Source organism: Carcharodon carcharias, chromosome 18 (assembly GCF_017639515.1).
Source record: "Carcharodon carcharias isolate sCarCar2 chromosome 18, sCarCar2.pri, whole genome shotgun sequence".
Classification (NCBI taxonomy): Eukaryota; Metazoa; Chordata; class Chondrichthyes; order Lamniformes; family Lamnidae; genus Carcharodon; species Carcharodon carcharias.
Window position 1 is genome coordinate 40389779 of NC_054484.1, and position 24072 is coordinate 40413850.

Sequence of the window (24072 nt, forward strand, 5' to 3'; positions counted from 1 at the left end):
ATCCTCCGCCATTTCCGCCAACTCCAGCATGATGCCACCACCAAACACATCTTCCTTTCACTCCCCCTATCGGCATTCCGTAGGGATCGCTCCCTCCGGGACACCCTGGTCCACTCCTCCATCACCCCCTATTCCTCAACCCCCTCCTATGGCACCACCCCATGCCCACGCAAAAGATGCAACACCTGCCCCTTCACTTCCTCTCTCCTCACCGTCCAAGGACCCAAACACTCCTTTCAAGTGAAGCAGCATTTCACTTGCATTTCCCCCAAATTAGTCTACTGCATTTGTTGCTCCCAATGTGGTCTCCTCTACATTGGAGAGACCAAACGTAAACTGGGCGACCGCTTTGCAGAACACCTGCAGTCTGCCCGCAAGAATGACCCAAACCTCCCTGTCGCTTGCCATTTTAACACTCCACCCTGCTCTCTTGCCCACATGTCTGTCCTTGGCTTGCTGCATTGTTCCAGTGAAGCCCAACGCAAACTGGAGGAACAACACCTCATCTTCCGACTAGGCACTTTACAGCCTTCCAGACTGAATATTGAATTCAACAACTTTAGGTCGTGAGCTCCCTCTCCCATCCCCACCCCCTTTCTGTTTCCCCCTTCCTTTTTTTTTCCAATAAATTATATAGATTTTCCTTTTCTCACCTATTTCCATTACTTTAAAAAAATTTTTTAAAAATCTTTTATGCTCTCCCCACCCCCACTAGAGCTATACCTTGAGTGCCCTGCCATCCATTCTTAATTAGCACATTCGTTTAGATAATATCACCAACTTTAACTTTAACGCCTATGTGTTCTTTTGTTCTATTGTTGTTGACATCTTTCGATGATCTGCTTCTATCACTGCTTGTTTGTCCCTACAACCACTCCACTTCTCTCTCTCTCTCTCTCTCTCTCCGCCCCCCCACACACACACCTTAAACCAGCTTATATTTCAACTCTTTCTTGGACTCGAACTCAAGTTCTGTCGAAGGGTCATGAGGACTTGAAACGTCAACTCTTTTCTTCTCCACCGATGCTGCCAGACCTGCTGAGTTTGTCCAGGTCATTCTGTTTTTGTTTTTGTTTTGCATTTATATGGAGCCTTTTACATAGTGGGCAGGATTTTTCAGTCAGCGTGTGGGGGCGGGCCCAACATGCCGACGGGTAAAATGATGTGCCTTGACGTCATCGCGCTGTGTTGTGATGTTACATTCGGCGGGCGCGCGCCGAAGTCAGCTGCGCACCTGCCGATATGTCAACGGCCTATTAAGGCCATTAAGGAATTGATTAATATAATTGTTAATGCTGCCCGTCCAACCTTACGGTTGGTGGGCAGGTGAAAAGGCCAAGCGGCCTTTGCGTTTTTTAGGAAATCTTATCCACGAGTGGGATGAGGCTTCCTGAAGCTTCTGTTAATAAAATGTAAAATTTTTCCAAACTATAAAAACATGTCTCATCTCAAGTGACACAGTCACATGAGGGGAAATGTTTAAATAAATTTTTAATCCATGTATTTAATATTTTTAATAGCAATTCAACCTCCCACAGGCAGCTCTGTGCCTCAGGGAGATTGAAGCGCTCTTTCATGTGAATGCGTGAAAGAGTGCTGGCCCCAACTCTCTCTCTTCCCCACACAGGTAGTGCTGAGCGCTATGGCTCGCTGGGAGAGCCTTAGTTGACCCGCCCATGTAAAATGGCGGCGCGGGGCCAATCATGGCACCGATCGGCTCTGCAACCACCCCTGCCCCATCCCACCGAGCCCGCCTGCCACCTGAAAAATTCAGGCCAGTGAAATACTTTATGGGAGAATCAAGTGGACACCAAACATAAAATAAGAAGTTAATAAGGTAAACAAAGGCAAAAACAGGAACATTTTGAAACAGGAGAGAGATGTCATCTCCTTCATGTTTTCTTTTCCACACTCTAACTCTATAACATAATTTTGTCCAACTGCTGAATTTGTTATTGGCCCCGTGGTGCAGAAAGAAATGTAAAATGGGGTTAAAACTGTGTTGATGTGTGAGTTAAAACAGACAGGATAGCTGACAAAAAACTGAAAATATTTTTAACCTTTATCCAAAGATTTGACTGAAATCTTTTATACAATATTAAATGACATAGCAGTTCATAATTATAAACAGAACAGTCAGACTTCTTATACTGATTATTGCATTCAAAATAAAGACACGGTGATAACTCTAATTATTAAACAAGTAAGTTTATGCATATACCTAGTGTAGACAGTGCTACACATTGTCCTTTTTTAAAGAATTTTTTTTAGACACCTCTGAAATATTTGGTTTGAAAACCTTTATAAAACTTATATAGGTATTGTATGAAAGTAACATTTTCTCCTAAGTAGACTAATAACAAAGTACTATTCTTATAACAATGCCAATTATTAGCATTACTCAAGTCCATGTATGAATATCTTCTTGGCAGGGAACATTTGTGAGCTTTTAATCAATGTCCCTTATGTTTTTTTTCCAAGCAATATTTTTTTGTTCTTCCATTGTCTTTTAACAGGCCATTGAATCTCCAAATGGTAGCATATTGGAGTCAATGACCAAATTATTTTCCATCATTCAGCCTCCCTTGTGAGCCTTAAGTAAAAATAGGAAATATTAAAATGATCCAACTGAGAAACATGAAGAGCATCTTCATAGAACGAGCTGATGATTTAATTGATTTGTTGCTTGATCCAGTCAGAAAATCTAGAAACTCGAGTGTAAACACCAGGACGATTACGTCGAGCACATCCTTCTCCCCAGCTGACTATTCCTGCAAGAAACCACTTCCTTCTTTTCCCCAGACAAACAAGTGGACCTCCAGAGTCTCCCTTCAATAGAAGATTAAGCATTTCTCAAAGCAAGTCAAATAATATACCGATTCATAAGGATGGCAAATTATACCATAAAATCAATAATGCATTATCTTGGTGTTAATATGGAACTAAGTGCATTTATGTCTAATCTGGTTAATCATACACCCATTATACATCAATGGAATGAAAGTCAGGAACATTCTAGGACAGGCAAGCAATTCACTTTGCTAGGTACATCCCAGACAACAAAGAAATAAATGCAATCCATTATCTTCTAAAATATAATGTTCTAGCTCGTTTAAAATATTTTGCTGTTGCCTGATAAAATATGTGTTTAGGCTTTGATGATATATTTTCTATTAACTCTCCTCTACTCCCACTTCAAAGATTTCACATCGTTCCTAAAGTGTGATTCCCAGAATTGCGCACAAGACTCCAACTGAGGCCTATCTAGAGATTTTATATAGAATTAACATAACCTCTTTGCTTTTATACTCTATATTTCTATTTAGAACATTCAGTGGCCTAATTGTCTTTTTTTTTTTAAAAAGGCCGTCCAACCTGTTCTGCCACCTTTAAAGGTTTATGTATGTTAACTCCCAGATCCCTCGGTTGCTGCAGCCCCTTTACAATTGCACCATTTAATTTACATTACCTATCCTCATTCTTCCTTGCAAAATGCATCACTTTACTGCATTAAATTTTATCTGCCATGCGTCTGCCCATTTCAACAGTCTGTCTCTGTCCTCCTGAAATTTGGTAATGGGAGGAGGAGACAGAGATCGTTAACTCCCACAGATAGGTGTGACGCACCTGGATCCAGTGTCGCAAGTGCTTCAATGACCTGTTGCACTCTGGAAGGGTGAGTACCACGTTGGCAAAGATTACATAATCCAACAGGTAGGCTTTCCCCCCTGGCACCTACGCACCCCCACCTAGTCTGAGTGTAGTGACTGCATTGAATCATTGAGGGCATGTGTCCTTTGCCAGGTGGGCCAGCAGATATTGCCCATGCCGAGGTCACCTTGAGAGGGCAGTGAAGAGATGGGTTCTGCATCCGCAGCATGTGGTACATGACTGTCTTGGGGGCAAACTTTGGTTAATAACCCTCATGTAAACCACCTTGGGCATTTTATTCTATTAAAGGCACTATAAAAATACAAGGATTTTTTTGTTTTTTTAATTCCTTTTCATGGGATGTGAGCATCACTGGCAAGGCCAGCATTTGTTACTCATCCCTAATTGCCCTTGAAAAGATGATGGTGAGTTGTTGTTGGCTAATGTCACCAAGAGGCAGCATCTAGATGAGAAATGAGATTGGGCCAAGGATAGATCCTTGAGGGACTCCAGAGGGAATGGTGTGGGAGCTAGGAAATAAGCCCTTGCAGGTGAGTCTCTGGTTACAACTGGAGAGATAAGAATTGAATCAGATGAGGGCAGTTTCACCCAGCTGGATGATGGAAGATAGGAATTGGAGGAAGATGATCTGCTTAACTGTGTTAAAGGCTGCAAGCAGGCTGAAAGGAAAATGAGGAATAATTTATCATGATCAGTCACACAGGGTGCCATTTGTAATTTTGATAAGGGCCATTTCAGTACTAGCAGGGGAGGAATGCAAACATAAGAGTGTGGGAAAGATGGGCACAAATATGGGAAGCAACAACATGTTCAGGACTTTGAAGAGGAAGGTTGGAAATGAGACGGTAGTTTGCAAGTACAAAAGGGTTATTGGTGGGTATTTAGAGGATAAGGATGATGACAGCAGGTTTGAAAGAGAGGAAAGTACCGTTAACAATATCAGCTAACATGAGAGCCAGCAAGGAAGTTGGGCAGTCGAGGGTCACTGGTTCTCCTGGGCGTGATGAGCTCAGGGAGGGCAAGTGGGGAGATAGGAGAGAAACTAGGGGAAGATGCAAGATCAGGGCTAGGGAAAAGGGAATCCTTAGAGGAAGTTTGACCTATTTGGATAGGGGACAGGAGGGAACCACCGGAGGCAGATGAACAGATGGTTTCAAATTTTGTGACAAAGTAGTCTATGAGATGCTTGCAATTATCGTTAGAGGTGAAGGTGGAAGAGGCAGGGGAAAGGGGTTTAGAGCATGGTCTTTCATGGAGAAGAGAAACCAGGGACACTTATTCAAGAATGATGCTGGAATAGTGAGCAGTTTTCATAAAGAAGAGGACAACACAAAAGTGTTTTATGTAGGCCAGACAAATATGGGGACAAATGACTAAACTGCCATAAACATTAAAGCCTGCATCCCTCGAACAGCAGAGACAAAGGCCCTATCATGGCAGTGACCATGGTGACAGAGAGCCACAAGCGCAGCCTTTGCCCTTTTTAATTAATAATGTGATTTGCAAAATCTGTCTAAGATCACAGGCAGTCTGTCTCCAGCTTCAAATGGCTTTTTGTTTTTACTTGAGCAAGTACATTCACTGACCTGTTACAGATCTTCAGTATCAGATATTAGCTGACTTTTTCTTCTTTCTTTTTATAAAGTGTGAAACAGAAATTTGATGTGGCACAAAGCGTGATGGACAGGAAATGCGCACTAGGTGTGCTATTTATGTGTTATATTTGAGATACAAAAGATATCAGACTAGGTACGCACATTAATGTTTATTTTCATGATTTTCCACAATGCACTAAGTGATAGTATTATGTGCCAACAAATTCCAAACATATATGGGCAGAATTTTCAGGTCAGTGAGCAGGCGCACACCCGACCTGATTGGACGTGAAATCACATGAGATGATGTCGGGCGAGGTCCCGACGTTATCCCATGGTCTTGGGATATTTTGGCCAGCGGGCGCGCACAAAATTCGGAAGTTCACCTGCTGACAATTAAGAGGCCAATTAAGGTAATTAACGTTGCAATTGCCTTTAAGTTTACATTACCCGTCCAAACTTACAGTTGGCGGATGGGCGAACTGGCCAGGCAGCCTTTGCATTTTTCTTCAAACCTCATCCACGGGCAGGATGAGGTTTCTGTTGTTAAATAAAAGAAAAATAAAAACCTATGGACAGCACTTTTATAATGTATATGTACAGGTGACTGATTGCGAGGCTTGCACATTTTTTTTCCCTGATTTTAAAAACCTTATTTCATGCTTTTCAGGTCTTCAGCTCTGAGGCAGCTCTCTACCTCCAGGAGCTTTCGATTAGCACTCGCCTGCACCCGCGCTGCCGTTAGTACCCACCCTCCTCCCGCCCCCACCCCGGCAGCTCTGAGTTTCTCAGTGCATGTTTCACGCTGACTGGCCGTTAATTGGCCAGCCAATGTGGAATCACGGTCAGGAAATGATTGTGGTCAGCGGTCCGTTTCCCAGCCGCTCCCAGACCCGCCAGCCAACCTAAAAATTCAGGCCACAAGTGTATGAAATCAGTGGTAACAGATTAACAACAGTGGATAGCACTATTTGTTACGCTATCAATATAACAACATTTTACTTTGTGTCAGAAATAACAAATGTTACTACCTTGATATTGCTACTGTAGCATCCCATTTTTAGGTCATTGTGAGCCAGATATTAGACGGCTGCCAAAAATAAATGTTCCCATGGAACAAGTATGATTTTATCATAAATATTTTATGAGGCTTTTCTTTCTAAAGGCTGGGAGACCTAGCTCACTGTGATCTGCATACCAAATTAAAACTATTAAAACTACAATACAGAAGGAGCAATATTTTTAGGTGTCAGCCGCTGGGCGAAGCATCTTCTATCTGGCTTTATTCCGCCCTTAACTAATACATAAAAGAAACAGATTAACTGGTAATTTACGCGTTGCTCTTTTTGGGATATTCCTGTGTAAAAATGGTCATCGTGCTTGCCTTTGTAACAAGTGTAATTGGACTTAAGTTCAGTGACTTATGCAGGTCTTGTGTACATACTCTATTTTATAGTTAATATCCCATCTCTATGTGGCCTTATTTTGCGACTATGAGTGTGGGAAATAGCCCATTAAATTAAACGGCTATGAAAATTCTTTTCCTACATGTAGAGTATATAAAATGATACATAAAGATTAATTATATATGATTTTGCAGTAAATGAAAAAATGATTTCTCTTTTGATACATGATCCCACTTAAGATCAGCCTTCCTTTAGAAAATAAATGTTAAACTTGAGTGGCATTGCAATAAAATCTGATGAAAGTAAAAATAGATAATTCTGTGTTTTAAATGTACTGTATCCATAAATTAACTATCTGTACTGAAATGCATGGCCCCTTACCTGGCATGCATCAACTCCACCACGAAGATAGCCTGCACACAGCATTCTAGAAGTCACTGAATTTTCATACAGCTTGTTACAAATATTGAGAGGAATTATTTTCACACTGGCCTCCTGAAGAACAGTGGCTAGTTCACCTAACAAACAGAAAGGTTTTTGTTTAGCTAAATATTATCTACAGAACTGTTCACATATGCCAAAGTTATTTCCTCACGCTCTACAGTTACTGCAGTGAACTCTGTGCTTCCTTTGATTTAATTACATCCACACTTAACTATACACTTTTCTGTCAGCCAATATCTTACATTTAAATTATTTCAGTCTTCAGCAGAGTAACACTCAAGTTCAGCATTTTTGCAGCAGCAAAATAGTATATTCTTCAAATATTTTTTGAATTAATTCAGCCTCTCGAGCCTGGTGCATAGAAGGATGTAGAACTTTACAGCACAGAAGCAGATTATCCAGCCCAACAGGTCTATGCCAGTGTTCCTACTCCATAGAAGACTGCTTCCTCTTTAGCTCATCCTATCAACATATCCATTAATTCCTGTTTACCTCATGTTCTTATATAGCCTCCCATAAAATGCACGTAATGCTATTTGCTTCAACCATTCCATGTGGCAGTAAGTTCCACATTCTCAGCACTCTTTGAGTAAAGAGCTTTCTCTTAAATTTCTTATTGGATTTATTAGTGACTATCTTATATTTGCGGGCCCTAGATTTGGACTGCTATACAAGTGGAAACATTTTCCCACGTACCCTATGAAACACCTTCACAATTTTAAGCCTTTCGTCATGTCACTTCTTAGTCTTCTCTTTTGTAGAGAAAAAAATGTTCTTCCTGTTCATTCTTTTCTGACACTTGTTCCATTAGTCGACTAGATCATGGCTGATCATTACCTGCCTGTAATCCATTTCCACAATACCCTTACTTAACAAAAACTTATTGACTTCAGTCTTAAAAGGTTTAATTGACTCAGCATCCACAGCCTTTGGGGAAGTGAGTTCCAGATTTCTATTCCCTTTCCTGTGAAAAAGTGCATCCTGATGCATCTCCTAAATTGACCAACTCTTGTTTTCAAGATTATCGCCTCTTCTGGAGCTCTCCACCGGAAGATAACGGGTGGGATTTATCAGCCCCGCTCACCACCAGGATCGTCCAGTCCCCGTGAAAGTCAACGAAATTCAGGCTGACCTGCCACCACCCCCGCAGTGGGTCCCACCATGGCAGGGCCAGAAAATCCTGGCCAACATTTCTCTGTATCTGCCCTATCAAATCCTTTAGTCATATCAAATATCTCAATTAGATCATTTTTCAACCTACTGACCTCAAAGAAATACAGCTTCTTTCTGTCATCTCATTTGTTAACCATTGTTCTTCTTTGAATATTTCCCACTGTTCTTAGGTTTATCCATTAACAGTTCAACCAAGTTTGCAATTGTCAATTTAATTTTCATCCCTTCAAAGTTTGTCTTACTTAAACTTGAAAACTTGGCTTGCAACTTTCCCTTTGTCCACTCAAATCTACTATCAGATTGGGTCATATTATAGTCACTATTTGAAAAGATGCTCCCCTACATCAGAATATTAACTAGATATAATTCATAACTGCAAATGTTTTGTCACAGGGATGAACCCAACATTCTCAGCATCACTGACATTTAGGATATCAGAAAAGCTCCAAATAAATGATGCTAACACAGGTAATCCTGCCAGGAAGGAGTGCATGCATTGGAGACAGGTATCACCACAGAATAAGCTGAATAATTTTCAGTTGTTGGGTTAAAGATTTGTGCCTCAGAACTAGCTGTGTCTCTACCCAAGCTGTTCCAGTACAATTATAACCGGGGCTATCCATCCATAATTAGCCATAGACCACGTAGGGCCATAAACATCTCTCTCTGTTCATTGCAAATCTCTGTGTCACTGTCATTTCACCCCCTGTCCAGTTTCTGATGTTGTCCACGCATCCAGTCCTTCTCTGATCTGGCCCGATCTTTCCTGATGCTTCACCTTCTATTTTCTCCAACACCAGACTCTCACCCAGCCATTTCCAGTGGTGGTACTTTCTCCATTTCCATTGCTTCACTTTAGCTAAAAGCCCACGAGATACTGGGACTCTAATTTTCCTGCAGACAAATACTCTGCTGCTTTGCTCTGTCCAGTTGATTCCCAGGACCCTTGCCACAGCCATATTTCAAAAGCTATAATCCTGTTCCCTTTAGGGTGCAGCTCTCACACCCATACAGCTCAGTGTTCTACAGCAGGGATTTCACAAGGTGCTTTTCCAAGTGCAGGCCGATGTTGGAGGCCCTCCATATATCATTCAGCTTTGTAAAGTGGGTAAAGCTTTGTTTTGATTTCAGTGTTGCTATCCCCATTTGTATCATTTTTGATCCCAGAAACTGATCTGCATTCGCAATGGTTGTGGACTGAATCGCCACATTGCTCTCACCATGAATTGTCATCAACTATGTCTTGTAGTTAATGCTCAACTCACCATCAAACTTGACCTTCTTAGCTCCTCAAGCATCATAAATAGTTCCTGCTTGACTTCGGCCATTAGGATAGTGTCATCAGCATATCTGATGTGACCACCAATACTGGCCCCAAGATGTTCTGAGAGAACAGAGCTGATTTCTCTCGTGACTTTTTCTCCTATGGCATTGAAAAGTGGTGGTGAAAACAGACATTCCTGTCTACTCCTTTGCCAAAACTAAAGGGTTCTGTCTTGTCTCCAAATACAAACACCACACCTTTTGACTGTCCGTTAAATCCCTGAATGAGCCAGATTAAATGATCAAAACCCAGTCGGGTTAGTCTGGCATCTACCTTAAAAATTGGAACATTGTCCAGGAATGGCCTGTCCACAAAAGGCAAGACAAAGACAATCTGGCCAATTGCTGCCCCATCATTCTATTCTCAATCATCAATGAAGTGATGGAAGGGTTTGTTGACAATGCTATCAAGTGGCATTTACTCATCAATAACCTGATCACTGATTTTCAGTTTGGGCTCTGCTAGGACCAATAGGCTGCAGATCACATGACAGCCTTGGCCCAAACATGGACAACAGAGATGAATTTCAGAGGTGAGGTGAGAGTCACTGCCCTTGACATCAAGGCTGCATTTGACTGAATGTGGCATCAAGGAGCCCTAGCAAAACTGAAGTCAATGGGAATCGGGGGAAAACTCTCCACTGGTTGGAGTCATACCTAGCACAAAAATAGATGGTTGTGATTGTTGGAGTTCAATCATCTCATCCCTGGGACGGCACTGCAGGAGTTCCTCAGCGTAGTGTCCTAAACCCGACCATCTTCAGCTGTTTTTTCAATGACTTTCACCCCACCTTAAGGTCAGAAGTGGAGATGTTTGCTGATGATTACACAATGTTCAGTACCTCCACAATTACTGAAGCAGTCTGTGTCCATATGCAGCAAGACCTGAGCAATATCCAGCCTTGGGCTGACAAGTGGCAAGTAACTTTCACACCACCACAAACGCCAGGCAATGACCTTCTCCAACAACAGAAAATCTAGCCATCTTCGCTTGACATTCAATGGCATTACCATAATTGAATCTGACATCAATATTCTGCCGTACTAGTGACCAGAAACTTAACTGGAACAGTCACATAAATACTGTCGCAACAAGAGCAGGTTACAAACTGGGTATCCTACAATGAATACCTCACATTCTGTCTCACCAAACCCTTTCCAACATCTACAAGGAACAAGTCATAAGTGTGATGGAATACTCTTCATTTACCTGAATGAATAAGGCCTACCAATACTCAAGAAGCTAAAAACCATTTAGGATAAAGCAACCCACCTGATCAGCACCCCATCCGCCACCTTAAACATTCGCTGCCTCCATCAACAATACACCATGCCCACAGTGTGTACTATCTTCAAGATGCACTGCAGTAACTTGCCAAGGTTTCTTTGATAGCACCTCCAAAACCGTAACCTTTACCAGTGTAGCAAAGTGAACTTAAATGGAACATCCAGGTGCTTTTACCCGATATGCTCCGAGAGATGAACTTTGTAAGACTAAAACTGGTGGGGGTGCTTAATAAGCTAAGCTGCAGACCAGGTCGACCAGCAAAATCTTGCAAAACGAGCTGACTTTTTAAGCGCCTAGTCCAAGGATGACCTTTATTGACATGGAGGTTGAAACACAGATAATGATATCAGTTGGAGTGAGACCACAATAGCTTGGCTGAGGCATCTGACTCCAAAGAAAAGGGAATGGACTTAGTGGATTTTGCTGAAACTGATCAACCGCAGAGAAGAAATAGCAACAGATGTCGGACTGACAACATCCTGCACCAAATCGAGTCTGTTCAACTTTTGAATTATGCGAAGGGTTTAAATAGACTACATAAAAACAGAAAATGCTGGTAAAACTCAGCAGGTCTGGCAGCATCTGTGGAGAGTGAAACAGAGTTAACGTTTCGAGTCTGTATGACTCTTCTTCACAGCCTTACCTTTGGCTGAAGAAGAATCATGTGGACTTGAAACGTTAACTCTGCTTCTCTCTCCATAGATGCTGCCAGACCTGCTGAGTTTTACCAGCATTTTCTGTTTTTATTTCAGATTTCCAGCATTCACAGTATTTTGCTTTTATTTATATAAAAAGATAACAATGTTTGGCGGTTTGTTGTTGCAGCTGAGTGAAGGTATTGATAGCCTGGTCAGCTACCTGAAGACTACAATCAATGCCTGGTGACCTTGCATGGGTTTTAAAAAAATTCTTTCACGGGATGTGGGTGTCGCTGGCTAGGCCAATATTTTGATTGCCCATCCCTAATTGCCCTTGAGAAGGTGGTGGTGAGCCACCTTCTTGAACCGCTGCAGTCCATGTGGTGTAGGCACACCCACAGTGCTGTTAGAAAGAAAGTTCCAGGATTTTGACCCAGTGACAGTGAAAGAACGATGATATATTTCCAAGTCAGATGGTGTGTGGCTTGGAGGGGAACTTGCAGATAGTGGCATCCCCACGCATCTAATGCCCTTATCTTTTTTGGGGCAATTGGTGAGGTATTGTACTGTAATTTTATAGTGGAATCTCTGTAGTAGGCCTATTGCAGGACTGGTTATTAAATTGTTTAAAAACCTAACAATGGATTAACTGGAATAACTAAGACCTTTGGCACATTGTTTCCTGTAATTTCATGGTTGAAACAGAAATGGAAACAGAATTTCTAATGCCATTCAGATGGACAAGGGCAGCAGGTGCATACTACCTCTAAATTTCCCAAGTCAGACACCATCCTGACTTGGAGAAATATTGGTTCCTTCATCATCGCGAGAAAAATTCTGGAAATCCTGAATAACAATGTGGGACTACCTTCACCACATGAACTGCAGAGTCTTAAGAAGGCAGGTCACTGCCACATTCTCTCCGCAAATCGGGATGGATAGCAAATTCTGGCTTTGCCAACAACACCATTTATCTTGAGTGAATAAAAAAATGTTTAAAGACACTAAAGACAACTTTTGATATGAATGAAAATATTGAGTTGGAGAGTGCAAAGTTTATTATGTCAGTATATTCAGATGAATACTGGCAAGCAGCTGTGCAGACTGATGAGACTGCTCTTCTGTTGAATGCTATACAGCCAAAATGAAATGGTATCTGATTTTTCAATCACTAAAGGAAATGCCTCCCCCGTTTGTTCATACTCTGAGTTCACTAATTTGAAACATTGTAGGGGTAAAAAGGTGAAATTAGCTGATGGGGGTGGAATTTTTTTTTTCCATACTCAGCATGTGAGTGTTACTGTCAAGGCCAATACTTGTTGACTATCCCTAGTTGCCCTGAGAAGGTGGTCATGGGCCTTCTTTGTGAGCTCCTGTCATCCTTTGCAGCAGTTTGGTATAACTGAGTGGCTTGTTGGGCCACTTCAAATGGCAGTTAAGAGACTGGTGTGGAACTGGAGTTACCTATAGACCAGACTGGATAAGGAAGGCAGATTTCCTTCTCTAAAGATACTTGTGAACTGAGTTTTTTAAACAACCCAACTGCTTGATGGTCACTTTTTATTGATATCATCTTTTATTTCCAGATTCTGAAACTGAATTCAAACTCTCAGGCTGTCATGGTGGGATTGGAATATACATCATCTGGATTATCAGCCCAGTAAGATAACCATTACGCTACATAGAAACAGGGAATAGGACTCAATTAACACAAATTGCAATTTTCCAACTAGACTTCCTGTAATGTAAAAACAATACATCAGATAAACGTGGCAAAATGAAGGCAAGCTCTTTTTCTGAAAATTCTTAACCTAAAATTTAGGAATTGTCATCCCTTTCCAGACAAATCTTTCAATCGTTGACTAACTTACTTTTTTGGATTTTTTGAAATTGTAACATATCTATTTCACCCGACCACAGATGTACAATAAACATAAAACAACATATTTCCATTGTAGCCAAAAGTATAAACACCAAAATGCACAAATGAACATTTTATCCATTCAGTTTACTTGTATAAAAATTATAGAATAAATTCACCAATCCCATGCTCACAGCACCAAGTGTAAATCAGACACTGGAGTACAACACTGTAGCCTTGATTCTCCAACTCACGTTCACTTTAAGCTTATTTTTCTATTGGGAGCAAAGGAATGGTGAATTTACCTGCACATTCAACGGGGATGCACTACGTTTTCTCCACGATCAAAAACAATTTAAATACATTAAGTACTATTCTCATTTGCTGTTTTCAGCAGCCTTTACCAAAGCAACATACCATCTTCTCCTAGGACTCCCCAGCCAGTGACGTAGCAGTTTGCTGTGGTACTGAAGATATGAGTCGTGGCAGGTAAGCAGACAGGTTGAAGTGAATCACTGAAAAAGACTGGTGTCTTCAATTCTAACAGAGCAATGTCATAATCTGATGTATATTCATCATATTTGGGATGGATAACAATTCTGTTAATTGATCTGGTCACTATCCAGGAGTTCATTCTATTCATTAATCTCAAGCCTAAATATGCCGTCCAAGCTGATGAGGTGGAATATCTGTAAGAATATAGAAATTCTATTATGTAATACAAATTTGTTAACACAATAACTCGTTAGGTTTATCTGAATAGTTAAACTGTATGAATCAGGAAAATTCAGATTTGAATACCACTCTGCCTTGAATAAGATTTTGCAGAATAATATGGATGATAAATATGCTCTGTAAATAGTGCTGAATTGTGAAAGAGATCCTAGAGTGTTTGTAGGGTGTCTTCAACACGTGGCTAAAGGAGTGGTGCAGGAAAGAGGGGTTCCATTTCATGGGGCACTGGCATCAGTATTGGAACAGGAGTGATCTGTACCGTTGGGATGGTCTCCACCTGAACCAATCTGGGACCAATGTTCTAGTGAAAAGGGTAAATAGGGTGGTCAACAAGACTTTAAACTAGAAAGTGGGGGGTGGGGGGAAGGGTAAAACTTCAAGAACTATGACTAATGGGAAACAAAGCAGCAGGTTAGCATGTGGGGGGGTTGGATTCAACTTCATGGAAAATTATGAAAAAACTGAAAAGAAGAGAGAGCCCAGGAGAGGCTATTAAAGTCTCCAGAACAGAAAATAGGACAGAGTGTTTGGAAAGGGCTAGGAATCTAACTTCAAGCACATCAGATAAAGGGACGACAATGAGAAAGGGGACGGGAAATACAGGTGTTGTATCTGAATGCACGCAGTGTACAAAATAAGGTAAATGAGCTTGTGGCGCAGATTGAAATTGGCAGGTATGTTGTGGTGGGCATCACGGAGACATGGCTGCAAGGGGATCAGGACTGGGAGCTAAATATCCAAGGATATACATCCTATCGAAAAGATAGACAAGTTGGCAGAGGGGGTGGGGTTGCTTTGTTAGTAAGAAATGAAATTAAATTGATAGCAAGAAATGACGTAGGGTCAGATGATGTAGAATCTGTGTGGGTAGAGTTGAGGAACCGCAAAGATAAAAAAACCATAATGGGAGTTATGTACAGGCCTCCAAACAGTAGACAGGATGTGGGGCACGAGATACACCAGGAGATAGAAAAGGCATGTAAGAAAGGCAAGGTTACAGTGATCATGAGGGATTTCAATATGCAGGTAGACTGGGAAAATCAGGTTGGTAGTGGATCCCAAGAAAAGGAATTTGTAGAATGTCTACAAGATGGCTTTTTGGAGCAGCTTGTGGTGGAGCCACTAGGGAACAGGCAATTCTAGATTTAGTGATGTGTAATGAGGCAGATTTGATAAGGGAGCTTAAGGTGAAGGAACCCTTAGGAGGAAGTGACCATAATATGATAGAATTTACCCTGCAATTTGAGAGGAAAAAGCTGGAATCAGATGTAATGGTATTACTGTTGAATAAAGGTAACTACAGAGGCATGAGGGAGGAGCTGGCCAGAATTGACTGGGAGATGAGCCTAGCAGGAAAGACAGTGGAACAGCAATGGCAGGAGTTTCTGGGATTAATTTGGGAGACACAGCAAAAATTCATCCCTAGGAAGAAGAAGCATACTAAAGGGAGGACAAGGCAACCATGGCTGATAAGGGAAGTCAGGGACAGCATAAAAGCTAAAGAGAAAGCATACAATGCGGTGAAGAGCAGTGGGAAACCAGGGGATTGGGAAGCCTACAAAGACCAACAGAGGACAACTAAAAAAGAAATAAGGAGGGAGAAGATTAAACATGAGGGTAAACTAGCCAGTAATATAAAAGAAGATTGCAAGAGTTTTTTTGGTATATAAAGGGTAAGAGATAGGCAAAAGTGGACATTGGACTGCTGGAAAATGACGCTGGAGAAGTAGTAGTGGGGAACAAAGAAATGGCGGAGGAACTGAATAGGTACTTTGTGTCAGTCTTCACGTTGGAAGACACGAGTAACATCCCCAAAGTTCAAGAGAGTCGGGGGGGCAAAGGTAGTAAGTATGGTGGCCACTACCAAGGAGAAAGTGCTAGGAAAACTGAAAGGTCTGAAGGTGGATAAATCACCTGGACCACATGGATTACACCCCAGAGTTCTGAAGGAGATAGCTGAAGAGATAGTGGAGGCGTTAGTGGTGATTATTCAGGAATCACTCGAGTCAGGGAGGGTCCCAGAAAATCGCTAATATAACCCCCTTGTTTAAGAAGGGAGTGAGGCAAAAGACGGGAAATTGCAGAACGATTAGCCTGACCTCGGTCGTTGGTAAGATTTAGAGTCCATTATTAAGAATGAGATTTCAGAATACTTGGAAGTGCATGACAAAATAGGGCTAAGTCAGCATGGTTTCATCAAGGGGAGGTCATGCCTGACAAATCTGTTAGAATTCTTTGAGGAGGTAATGAGTAGGTTAGATAAAGGCGAGCCAATGGATGTTTTCTACTTGGACTTCCAGAAGGCCTTTGACAAGGTGCGGTACAGGAGGCTGCTCGGTAAGATAAGAACCCATGGTATTAGAGGCAAGCTACTAGCATGGATAGAAGATTGGCTGTCTGGCAGGAGGCAGAGAGTGGGGATAAGGGGGTCCTTCGCAGGATGGCGGCCGGTGACCAGTGAAATTCCGCAGGGGTCAGTGTTGGGACCACAACTTTTCACTTTATACATTAATGATATAGATGAAGGAACTGAGGGCAGCCTGGCTAAGTTTGCAGATGATACAAAGATAGGTGGAAGGACAGATAGTATTGAGGAGGCGGGGAAGCTGCAGGAGGATTTGGACAGGTTAGAAGAATGGGCAAAGAAGTGGCAGATGGAATACAACGTGGGGAAGTGTGAGGTCATGCACTTTGGTAGGAAAAATAGAGGCATAGATTATTTTCTAAATGGGGAGAGAATTCAGAAATCTGGAGTGCAAAGGGACTTGGGAGTCCTAGTCCAGGATTCTCTTAAGGTTAACTTGCAGGTTGAGTTGGTAGTTAGGAAGGCAAATGCAATGTTGGCATTTATTTCGAAAGAACTAGAATATAAAAGCAGGCATGTGTTGCTGAGGCTTTATAAGGCTCTGGTCAGATCACATTTAGAATATTGTGAGCAATTTTGGGCCCCGTATCTCAGGAAGGATGTGCTGGCCCTGGAGAGGGTCCAGAGGAGGTTCACGAGAACGATCCCAGGAATGAAAGGCTTAAAATATGGGGAACGTTTGAGGACTCTGGGTCTATACTCGATGGAGTTTAGAATGATGAGGGGGGATCTGATTGAAACTTACAGAATACTGAAAGGCCTGGATAGAGTGGACGTGGGGAAGATGTTTCCATTAGTAGGAGAGACTAGGACTCAAGGGCACAGCCTCCGAGTAAAGGGAAGACATTTTAGAACAGAGATGAGGAGAAACTTCTTTAGCCAGAGAGTGGTGAATCTATGGAATTCATTGCCACAGAAGGCTGTGGAGGCCAGGTCACTGAGTGTATTTAAGACCGAGATAGATAGGTTCTTGACTGGTAACGGGATCAAAGGTTACGGGGCGAAGGCAGGAGAATGGGGTTGAGAAACTTATCAGCCATGATTGAATGGCGGAGCAGATTCGATGGGCCGAATGGCCTAATTTCTGCTCCTATGTCTTTTGGTCTTATGGTCTTATATCTGATCATTATTGAGCAGCAAATTACTAAGCAAGAAGAATTATATTGCTAAATCAGGAGAGTGTAAATCAGAGAGTGCCACGCTAAAACTACAGCTTTACTCAGGTGTGCTTGGTTTTGATAATGGGGACACACGGAGGCATTAAACCTTGGAAGTACTGCAGTCAACAGCCACAATTTGATACTTTAGGGCTGAATTTTCGCTCTCAAGATAGGAGACCAAAGTCAGGAAAATTTGTGACTCTGCAAACCCGTCTTTGGAGAAAGTGCCCTCAGATGATCTAATTATTGTTCCGCAGGGCAGGGCCTGTTAATGGGTGTTAGGCCTGCTAATCCCAGAAAAAGTTTGGAGACAGCCACAGGAGCTACCAGGTGTGGAGGTGGGCTGTATGAAAGGCCTGCCTTAGTGCCCCTGGGCTTGTAAAAGACTGAGTAAAACAAATAACAGCCCTCTAGCCCTCACTCCTCATCCCTCCACACACTACCATATCTCACCATTACCATCTCAAGCCAGCTAATGCCCTCCGCCCATCCCCATGGTCCCTCACACCCTCATGCTAAGCTATGCCCTCTACCCATCCCTCATGCCCCACATATACCCCATACCAACCTATGCCCCTCTACCCACATTAAAGACCTTAAAACAATTTGAAGCTATCAATCAAACTGTGAACAGGCAGGCACCCCATCTTAAAAATGATAGGTTGTGAAATCAGGCATGCAGCACAAATTCTATAATGATAATTTTTAGGCTTTTGTCAATAGACACAACAAAATAGTAAGCACTCATTGTTTTTAATCTTCAGACTTTTTAAAAATTTAAATGGCAGGAGATTAAAATTCCTTAACAGCTTGACAGTTTCAATGAGTTTATCCACTTTTTACACACACTCATGCCTACTTTTAACAATTCCAAAAGGCACCTGACCTCTCCCAAGGTTCTCTAACCTCTCCAAAAGGGTCCCTTACCTCTCCAGAAAACTCTGGTAAGTTTAGACCTTCTCCTGTAAAACCCATGAGTTATATTTCAGAAACCTGGGTGACAAAAATTGAATCTGTTTGAAGGCAGCTGCACTTTTTCATGTACAGCTGCTTCCATAAACCACAGAACAGAACCTGCCCCCATTCTACCACACAGTGAAAAACTTTCAGGGTTCAGGGACAGGGACTTCCAGAATTGGGGTTCCAGCCCTATTTTGGCTAAGCTGGATACCCTCTCCATCCCCACGAAAATTCAGGCCTTAGCTTCAGAGGATCGAGCCATAGAATAAACTTATGGTGCAAAATTTTGATGCATATTGCCTATTTTTTGGGCACCTGTTGCACGCTCATACACATCATGCCGGACGACAAATTGGTGAGGGTATCAGCACACGAGCTGTGACTACCTGCTGGAAGTATGCAGACGATGATCCTTTCACACAGATTTGACGCCACCATTTTGGAGCTTAACTAAAGCCATTTCTCAATCGCATATTCAGCAGCAGGAAGAACTCCTCACTGGCACTATTTACGGGAATCCCCAACTACTTTCAAGTAGTTGTTGCTAAAACTGTACTTTCTAAAGTTCTGTAAATTCTACAGGGAGTGATGAAACAAACCAGGTGGTTACAGAATGGATGCATATCCCTTGAACCACAGCATGACTGAGAGTATGACTAAAGGGCATGCAGGATAAGACAAGCAGCTTGAAGAAAGAGGAGGAGGAAGGGAAAAGGTGTCTCAGCAGGAAGCCATACCTGCCCATGTGTTCAGGGAGCAGCTCTCCTACCTGAACCTCAGCGAGGAACAATGTGTAAAAGATGCCTGCACCCCACTAAGGATAATCTCACAAAACCCTGCCATCTCCTGCAGCCACAAATGCAATCTCAGTGCAGGATGAAGACTGGCAATGCCAGGCTGTGAAGGTGGCCATGGCCATAATTTGTTATGTGTCAGGCTCCTTCAGACTGCAGCAGAAGATAATTATAATATCTCATAGTTTGCCACACACTGTTGCATAAGGGAGGTCACTGACACTCTATAGTCAAAGAGAGCTGACTACATTCATTACCTCTTGCTAGAAAGCAGCAGGCAAAGCACAAGACTGTGTGAGGATTGCAAGCTCCTCCATGGTGCAGGGTGCCATTGACTGAGTGCATGTTGCTTTGCAGAAGCCACCATCTAGACTCAGATGTACTGCAACCACAAAGGGTTCCACTCCTTCAATGTGCACTGATGTAGCAAATCACGCAGGTCAAAGCCAGGCATCCTGACATGAGTCATGATGCCTTAATTCTGCAGCTCTCCACTTTGCCAAATGTATACAACAAAAACCATTCTGTCACATGAATTGTGATCAAACAGACAAATGGTGCACTGAAAACAATGCTTCCGCTGCCTGGATTGCTCTGGAGAAGCCCTGCAGTACCCAGCAGAATGGGTGTCGAGATTAGTGGTATGCCATGCAACCTCACCATCATGAGGGCACAGCCCTTGCCACCAGCTATATGGCAAGCAGCAGAGGGCAGGAGGAGGAAGAGGCGAAGAAGAGGAAGAGGAGCCAGGAAGAGGCAAGCTAGACAGCAACTTTCTTCCTCAGGAATAGCTTATCCTGACTGTGATACCAGTAACAACAGCTTATATTTACATAGTGCCTTTAATATAATGAAACATTTCAAGGCACCTCACAACAGCATTATTACACAAAGTATGCACTAAGCCACATAAGAATATACTAGATCAGATGACCAAAAGCTTGGTCAAAAAGATCAGTTCTAAGAAGTGTCTTAAATGAGGAAAACAAGGTAGAGAGGCGAAGAGGTATAGAGAGGGAATTCCAGCGTTTGGGACCTAGGCAACTGAAGGCATGGTAAACAATTATAATTGGGTTATCCCAATTTCCCATTCATCATCAGTCCCATGCCTCACCTTCCCTTTGTCACTGACCATCACAGTGTTTGCTTGGCAAGAATGAAAAAATTCAAGCCAATACATTTTTCTAATGAATTCACAGGATGTGGCTATTGCTGGCAACATGAGCATTTATAGCCCATCCCTAATTGCCCTTGAGACAATGAGCAGTTTGCTAGGGCCCTGCCGGAACCATGACAATTTCTTATTTCTGGAATATAACTCATTGCAGATAATTTAATGCTTTCTTTTTTTGGCAGAAAAGTTGATAATTAACTGTTAAAAATATTCTACAAATATGGGTAAAAGGGTAAAAATTCTGCTGCTCCCACTTCTAGTGCATCAGGAAACTTGGTGCTTCTGCCCCATAATTTTCCATTCATCTAATTTAATGGATAGAATGATCATGAGCTGGGAATGTACAGTTTCTCAACATGCACTCCTGGTGTGAGCTAGAACAAGCACAGCAAAATCTTCAAGCTTAAAATGGAAAATACACAGTTGCAAAGTAATGAGCTTTCAGCACACTCTTGCTAAATCAAGGGTAGGCTGGAAGATTCATGGAGTTCTCTGTAAATGTGCCCGCCTTCGCTTTACAGAATACTAAAACGAGGAGGCTATTCGACCTATTGCACACTAGCTAGACTACTAGTATGAAATACTATTACATGTACTTTAACTGATATAACTCTTTTTAATGCTTATAGTTTCTTATATTTTGGTATTAAAATACACATTAATGTATGAAAACATATCTTCTATTTGAATGAGCCCTTCTGGCTTTAATGATTTATTAATCTATTACCTACATTACCATTAAATCACAAGAATTCTGGTCAGTTGACTCCAAATCTTAAATTAGAAACAAATAATTTATTAAACAAATTATATTTTGAAAAAAAACATTCAGGTTGATAATTACCATATTCCTACCTACCGGATAGAGTCAGAGTCTTGGAAGCAATGGCCAGCTGAAACGAGCCAACGTTTTGAAACAATGGTTGCTCCACATATATGTCCATACATTCCCATCTGTAGGCTAACTTGCCAAGGCCATTTCCCATTCTTGGCGTTTTCTCCCCCAACTATTTTAGTTTTCTTGGATGGGCTTGTTCCACATTCTGAAACAGATTTGGGAACTAATATTTTCTATTTGCATTTCATTCCACCAATTTAACAAGAATTGAAAATAAAACAAGAAAATAAATAAACCCCATTCATATCAGGTTTGATGATTTCTGATTCAATTTCACACCAATAAAACTAAAGAATAACTGCAATACTGGAGTGTTTACATATCTTAACCATTCAAGAAATTGTCAGTAGGACTGGGGAGTTCTCTGTATCAGAATTGACTATCCTGATACATACCTAGCATGTACCAAAACTGACTTAAAGTCATAAATACAATTTATGTCACAACTAAGAAGCAGCACAAAAATGTTACTCCCCACTCGGACATCAGTGGGATTATAATGGGCCTATACCAGTGTCTCTAAGTTGGGAACATAAAACGAATACATGTAAATACAACAAATGCATAATAAGGATTATGGGGATAAATCTCCGTGAGGGTTGTCACACTTATCTCCTGTAACTTTAGTGGATGAGCTGCAGAATCCCTAGAAAAATGGAGCAAACATCATTTATGCTGTTTTCCCAGTATTTCTGTGACTCTTCCACTGAGGTTATGGTGAATGAGTGTGACAACCCTCATGGAAATTCACCCTTCTTCCTCTAATATTAATTCACATCTTTATGCAAAACATGCAGAAAATGTAGTATTGTGTGCATGTCATCAGATTCAGATTAATGCATGCAGATACAACAATCAATAAGGAAGGCAAATGGTATGTTGACCTTCATCATATGGGGAGTTGAGTACAAAAATAAAGGTATCTTGCTACAATTGTATAGAACCTAGGTGAGATCGCACCTGGAGTATTGTGTATAGTTTTGGTCTCCTTATCTAAGGAAGGATATGCTTGCCATAGAGGGAGTGCAACAGAGGCTCACCAGATTAATCCTTGGGGATGTCAAGATTGTCTCATGAGGAGAGATTGAGAAAACTGGACCTGTATTCTCGAGAGTTTCGAAGAATGAGAGGTGATCTCATTAATCAAAATTCTTACAGGGAATGACAGGGTGTATGTAGATAGGATGTTTCTCCTGATGGTTGAGTCTAGAACCAGGAGACATAAACTCAGGATAAGGGGTAGGCCATTTAAGACTGAGATGCAGAGGAATTTTTTCACTCAGAGGGTGGTGAATCTTTGGAATCCTCTACCCCAGAAAGCTGTAGAAACTCCAATCACTGAGCATGTTCAAGATAGAAATTGATAGATTTCTGAAGACTAATGACATCAAGGGATATGGAGATAGCATGGAAAAGTGGCATTGAGGTAGATGACCAGCCATTGTCTAACTGAATGGTGGAACAGGCTCGACGGGCTGAATGGCCTACTCCTGTTCCTATGTCCCAGACCCATTTACATTTCTTATAATTTTTATCTTTTCTCTGACCTTCTTGCTGCTTGTTGTTGTTCTACTGGAAGGTTTTTTAATTTAACTTCAGCTGCTATCTTTTCAATACGTTTCTGCAATTTCTTATATTCATCCCAATGAGTCCCTTCACCTTTTTGTCCGTGAGATCCATTTAGGATTAAGTGTATTTAATTTGAACTTGTTTTTGGAATGTGTTTATTGTCTTTATGGGGAGATTTTTCTCCCTGTTGGGTGGGCCGATCGGGAGTGGGCGCGGGCAGGTGGGCTTGGAGCCAATCACCGCTCACGATTGGCCGAGCGCTGCCATTTTACATGGGCAGGCCAATGAAGCCCCGCCTAGCATGATGCACGCCTGGTAGCGTGCTACCTGTGTGGGCGGGGGCAGGAGGGAGAGTCGGGGCCTGCGCTTTTTTGCGCATGCATGCAAAAGAGTGCAGAAACCTCCCTGAGGCATGGAGCTGCCTCAGGGAGATTAATTTCTTAATGAGAATTTTAAATAAAGAAGGAAAAAAAATCGTTTACACATGTCCCCTTGTGACAGCGTCACATGAGCTGGGACATGTTTTTGAAATGTTTGAAAAATACTTATCAATGTAATAAACCTTTCATAAAACCTCATCCCGTGGATGAGGGTTCATGAAAAATGTGAAGGCCGCTTGGTCTCTTCGCCTGCCCGCCAACCTTGAGGTTGGACGGGCAGCCCTGTCAGAATCTTTAATTGGTTTTAACAGGCCTTTGACAGTTCGGCAGGCGTGCAGCTGATTCCGGTGCCTGCCCCTGCACGCTGATTCTCCCTTATTTCTCTATCTAAGGCAAGCATGTTTCTCCTGTGCAGATTGCAATGAGAAATAAAGGGATTGAACTGGCCAGTGAGGTGAATTGCCTCCACTGCTTGTGCCATGGACAAAGCATATAGATTTTGTGCATCTTGCAAAATTGGGGCTATTTTGCTTCTTTTTAAAAAAAATATTGATTATTTACTTGCCGCTTACAGTCTACAACTGATGCCAAAGAGTCGTGCATATTGTGTCAAAGCAATAATCCATCTATTCAATCC

General features: G+C 41.9%; 1 protein-coding gene across 1 annotated transcript in view; it reads right to left on the reverse strand.

Moving 5' to 3' along the window:
- Positions 1–2658: 2658 nt before the first annotated feature.
- LOC121290439 (suppressor of tumorigenicity 14 protein homolog) overlaps positions 2659–24072 on the reverse strand; it is an 88360-nt gene continuing 66946 nt past the window's right edge. Inside the window, exons 14-17 of the mRNA XM_041210877.1 lie at positions 21448–21631; positions 13818–14089; positions 7055–7191; positions 2659–2829 (exon numbers count right to left, since the gene is read on the reverse strand). Coding sequence (XP_041066811.1) covers positions 2671–2829; positions 7055–7191; positions 13818–14089; positions 21448–21631 — 752 coding nt within the window. The 3' untranslated portion in view covers positions 2659–2670. The remainder of the gene's footprint in view (positions 2830–7054; positions 7192–13817; positions 14090–21447; positions 21632–24072) is intronic.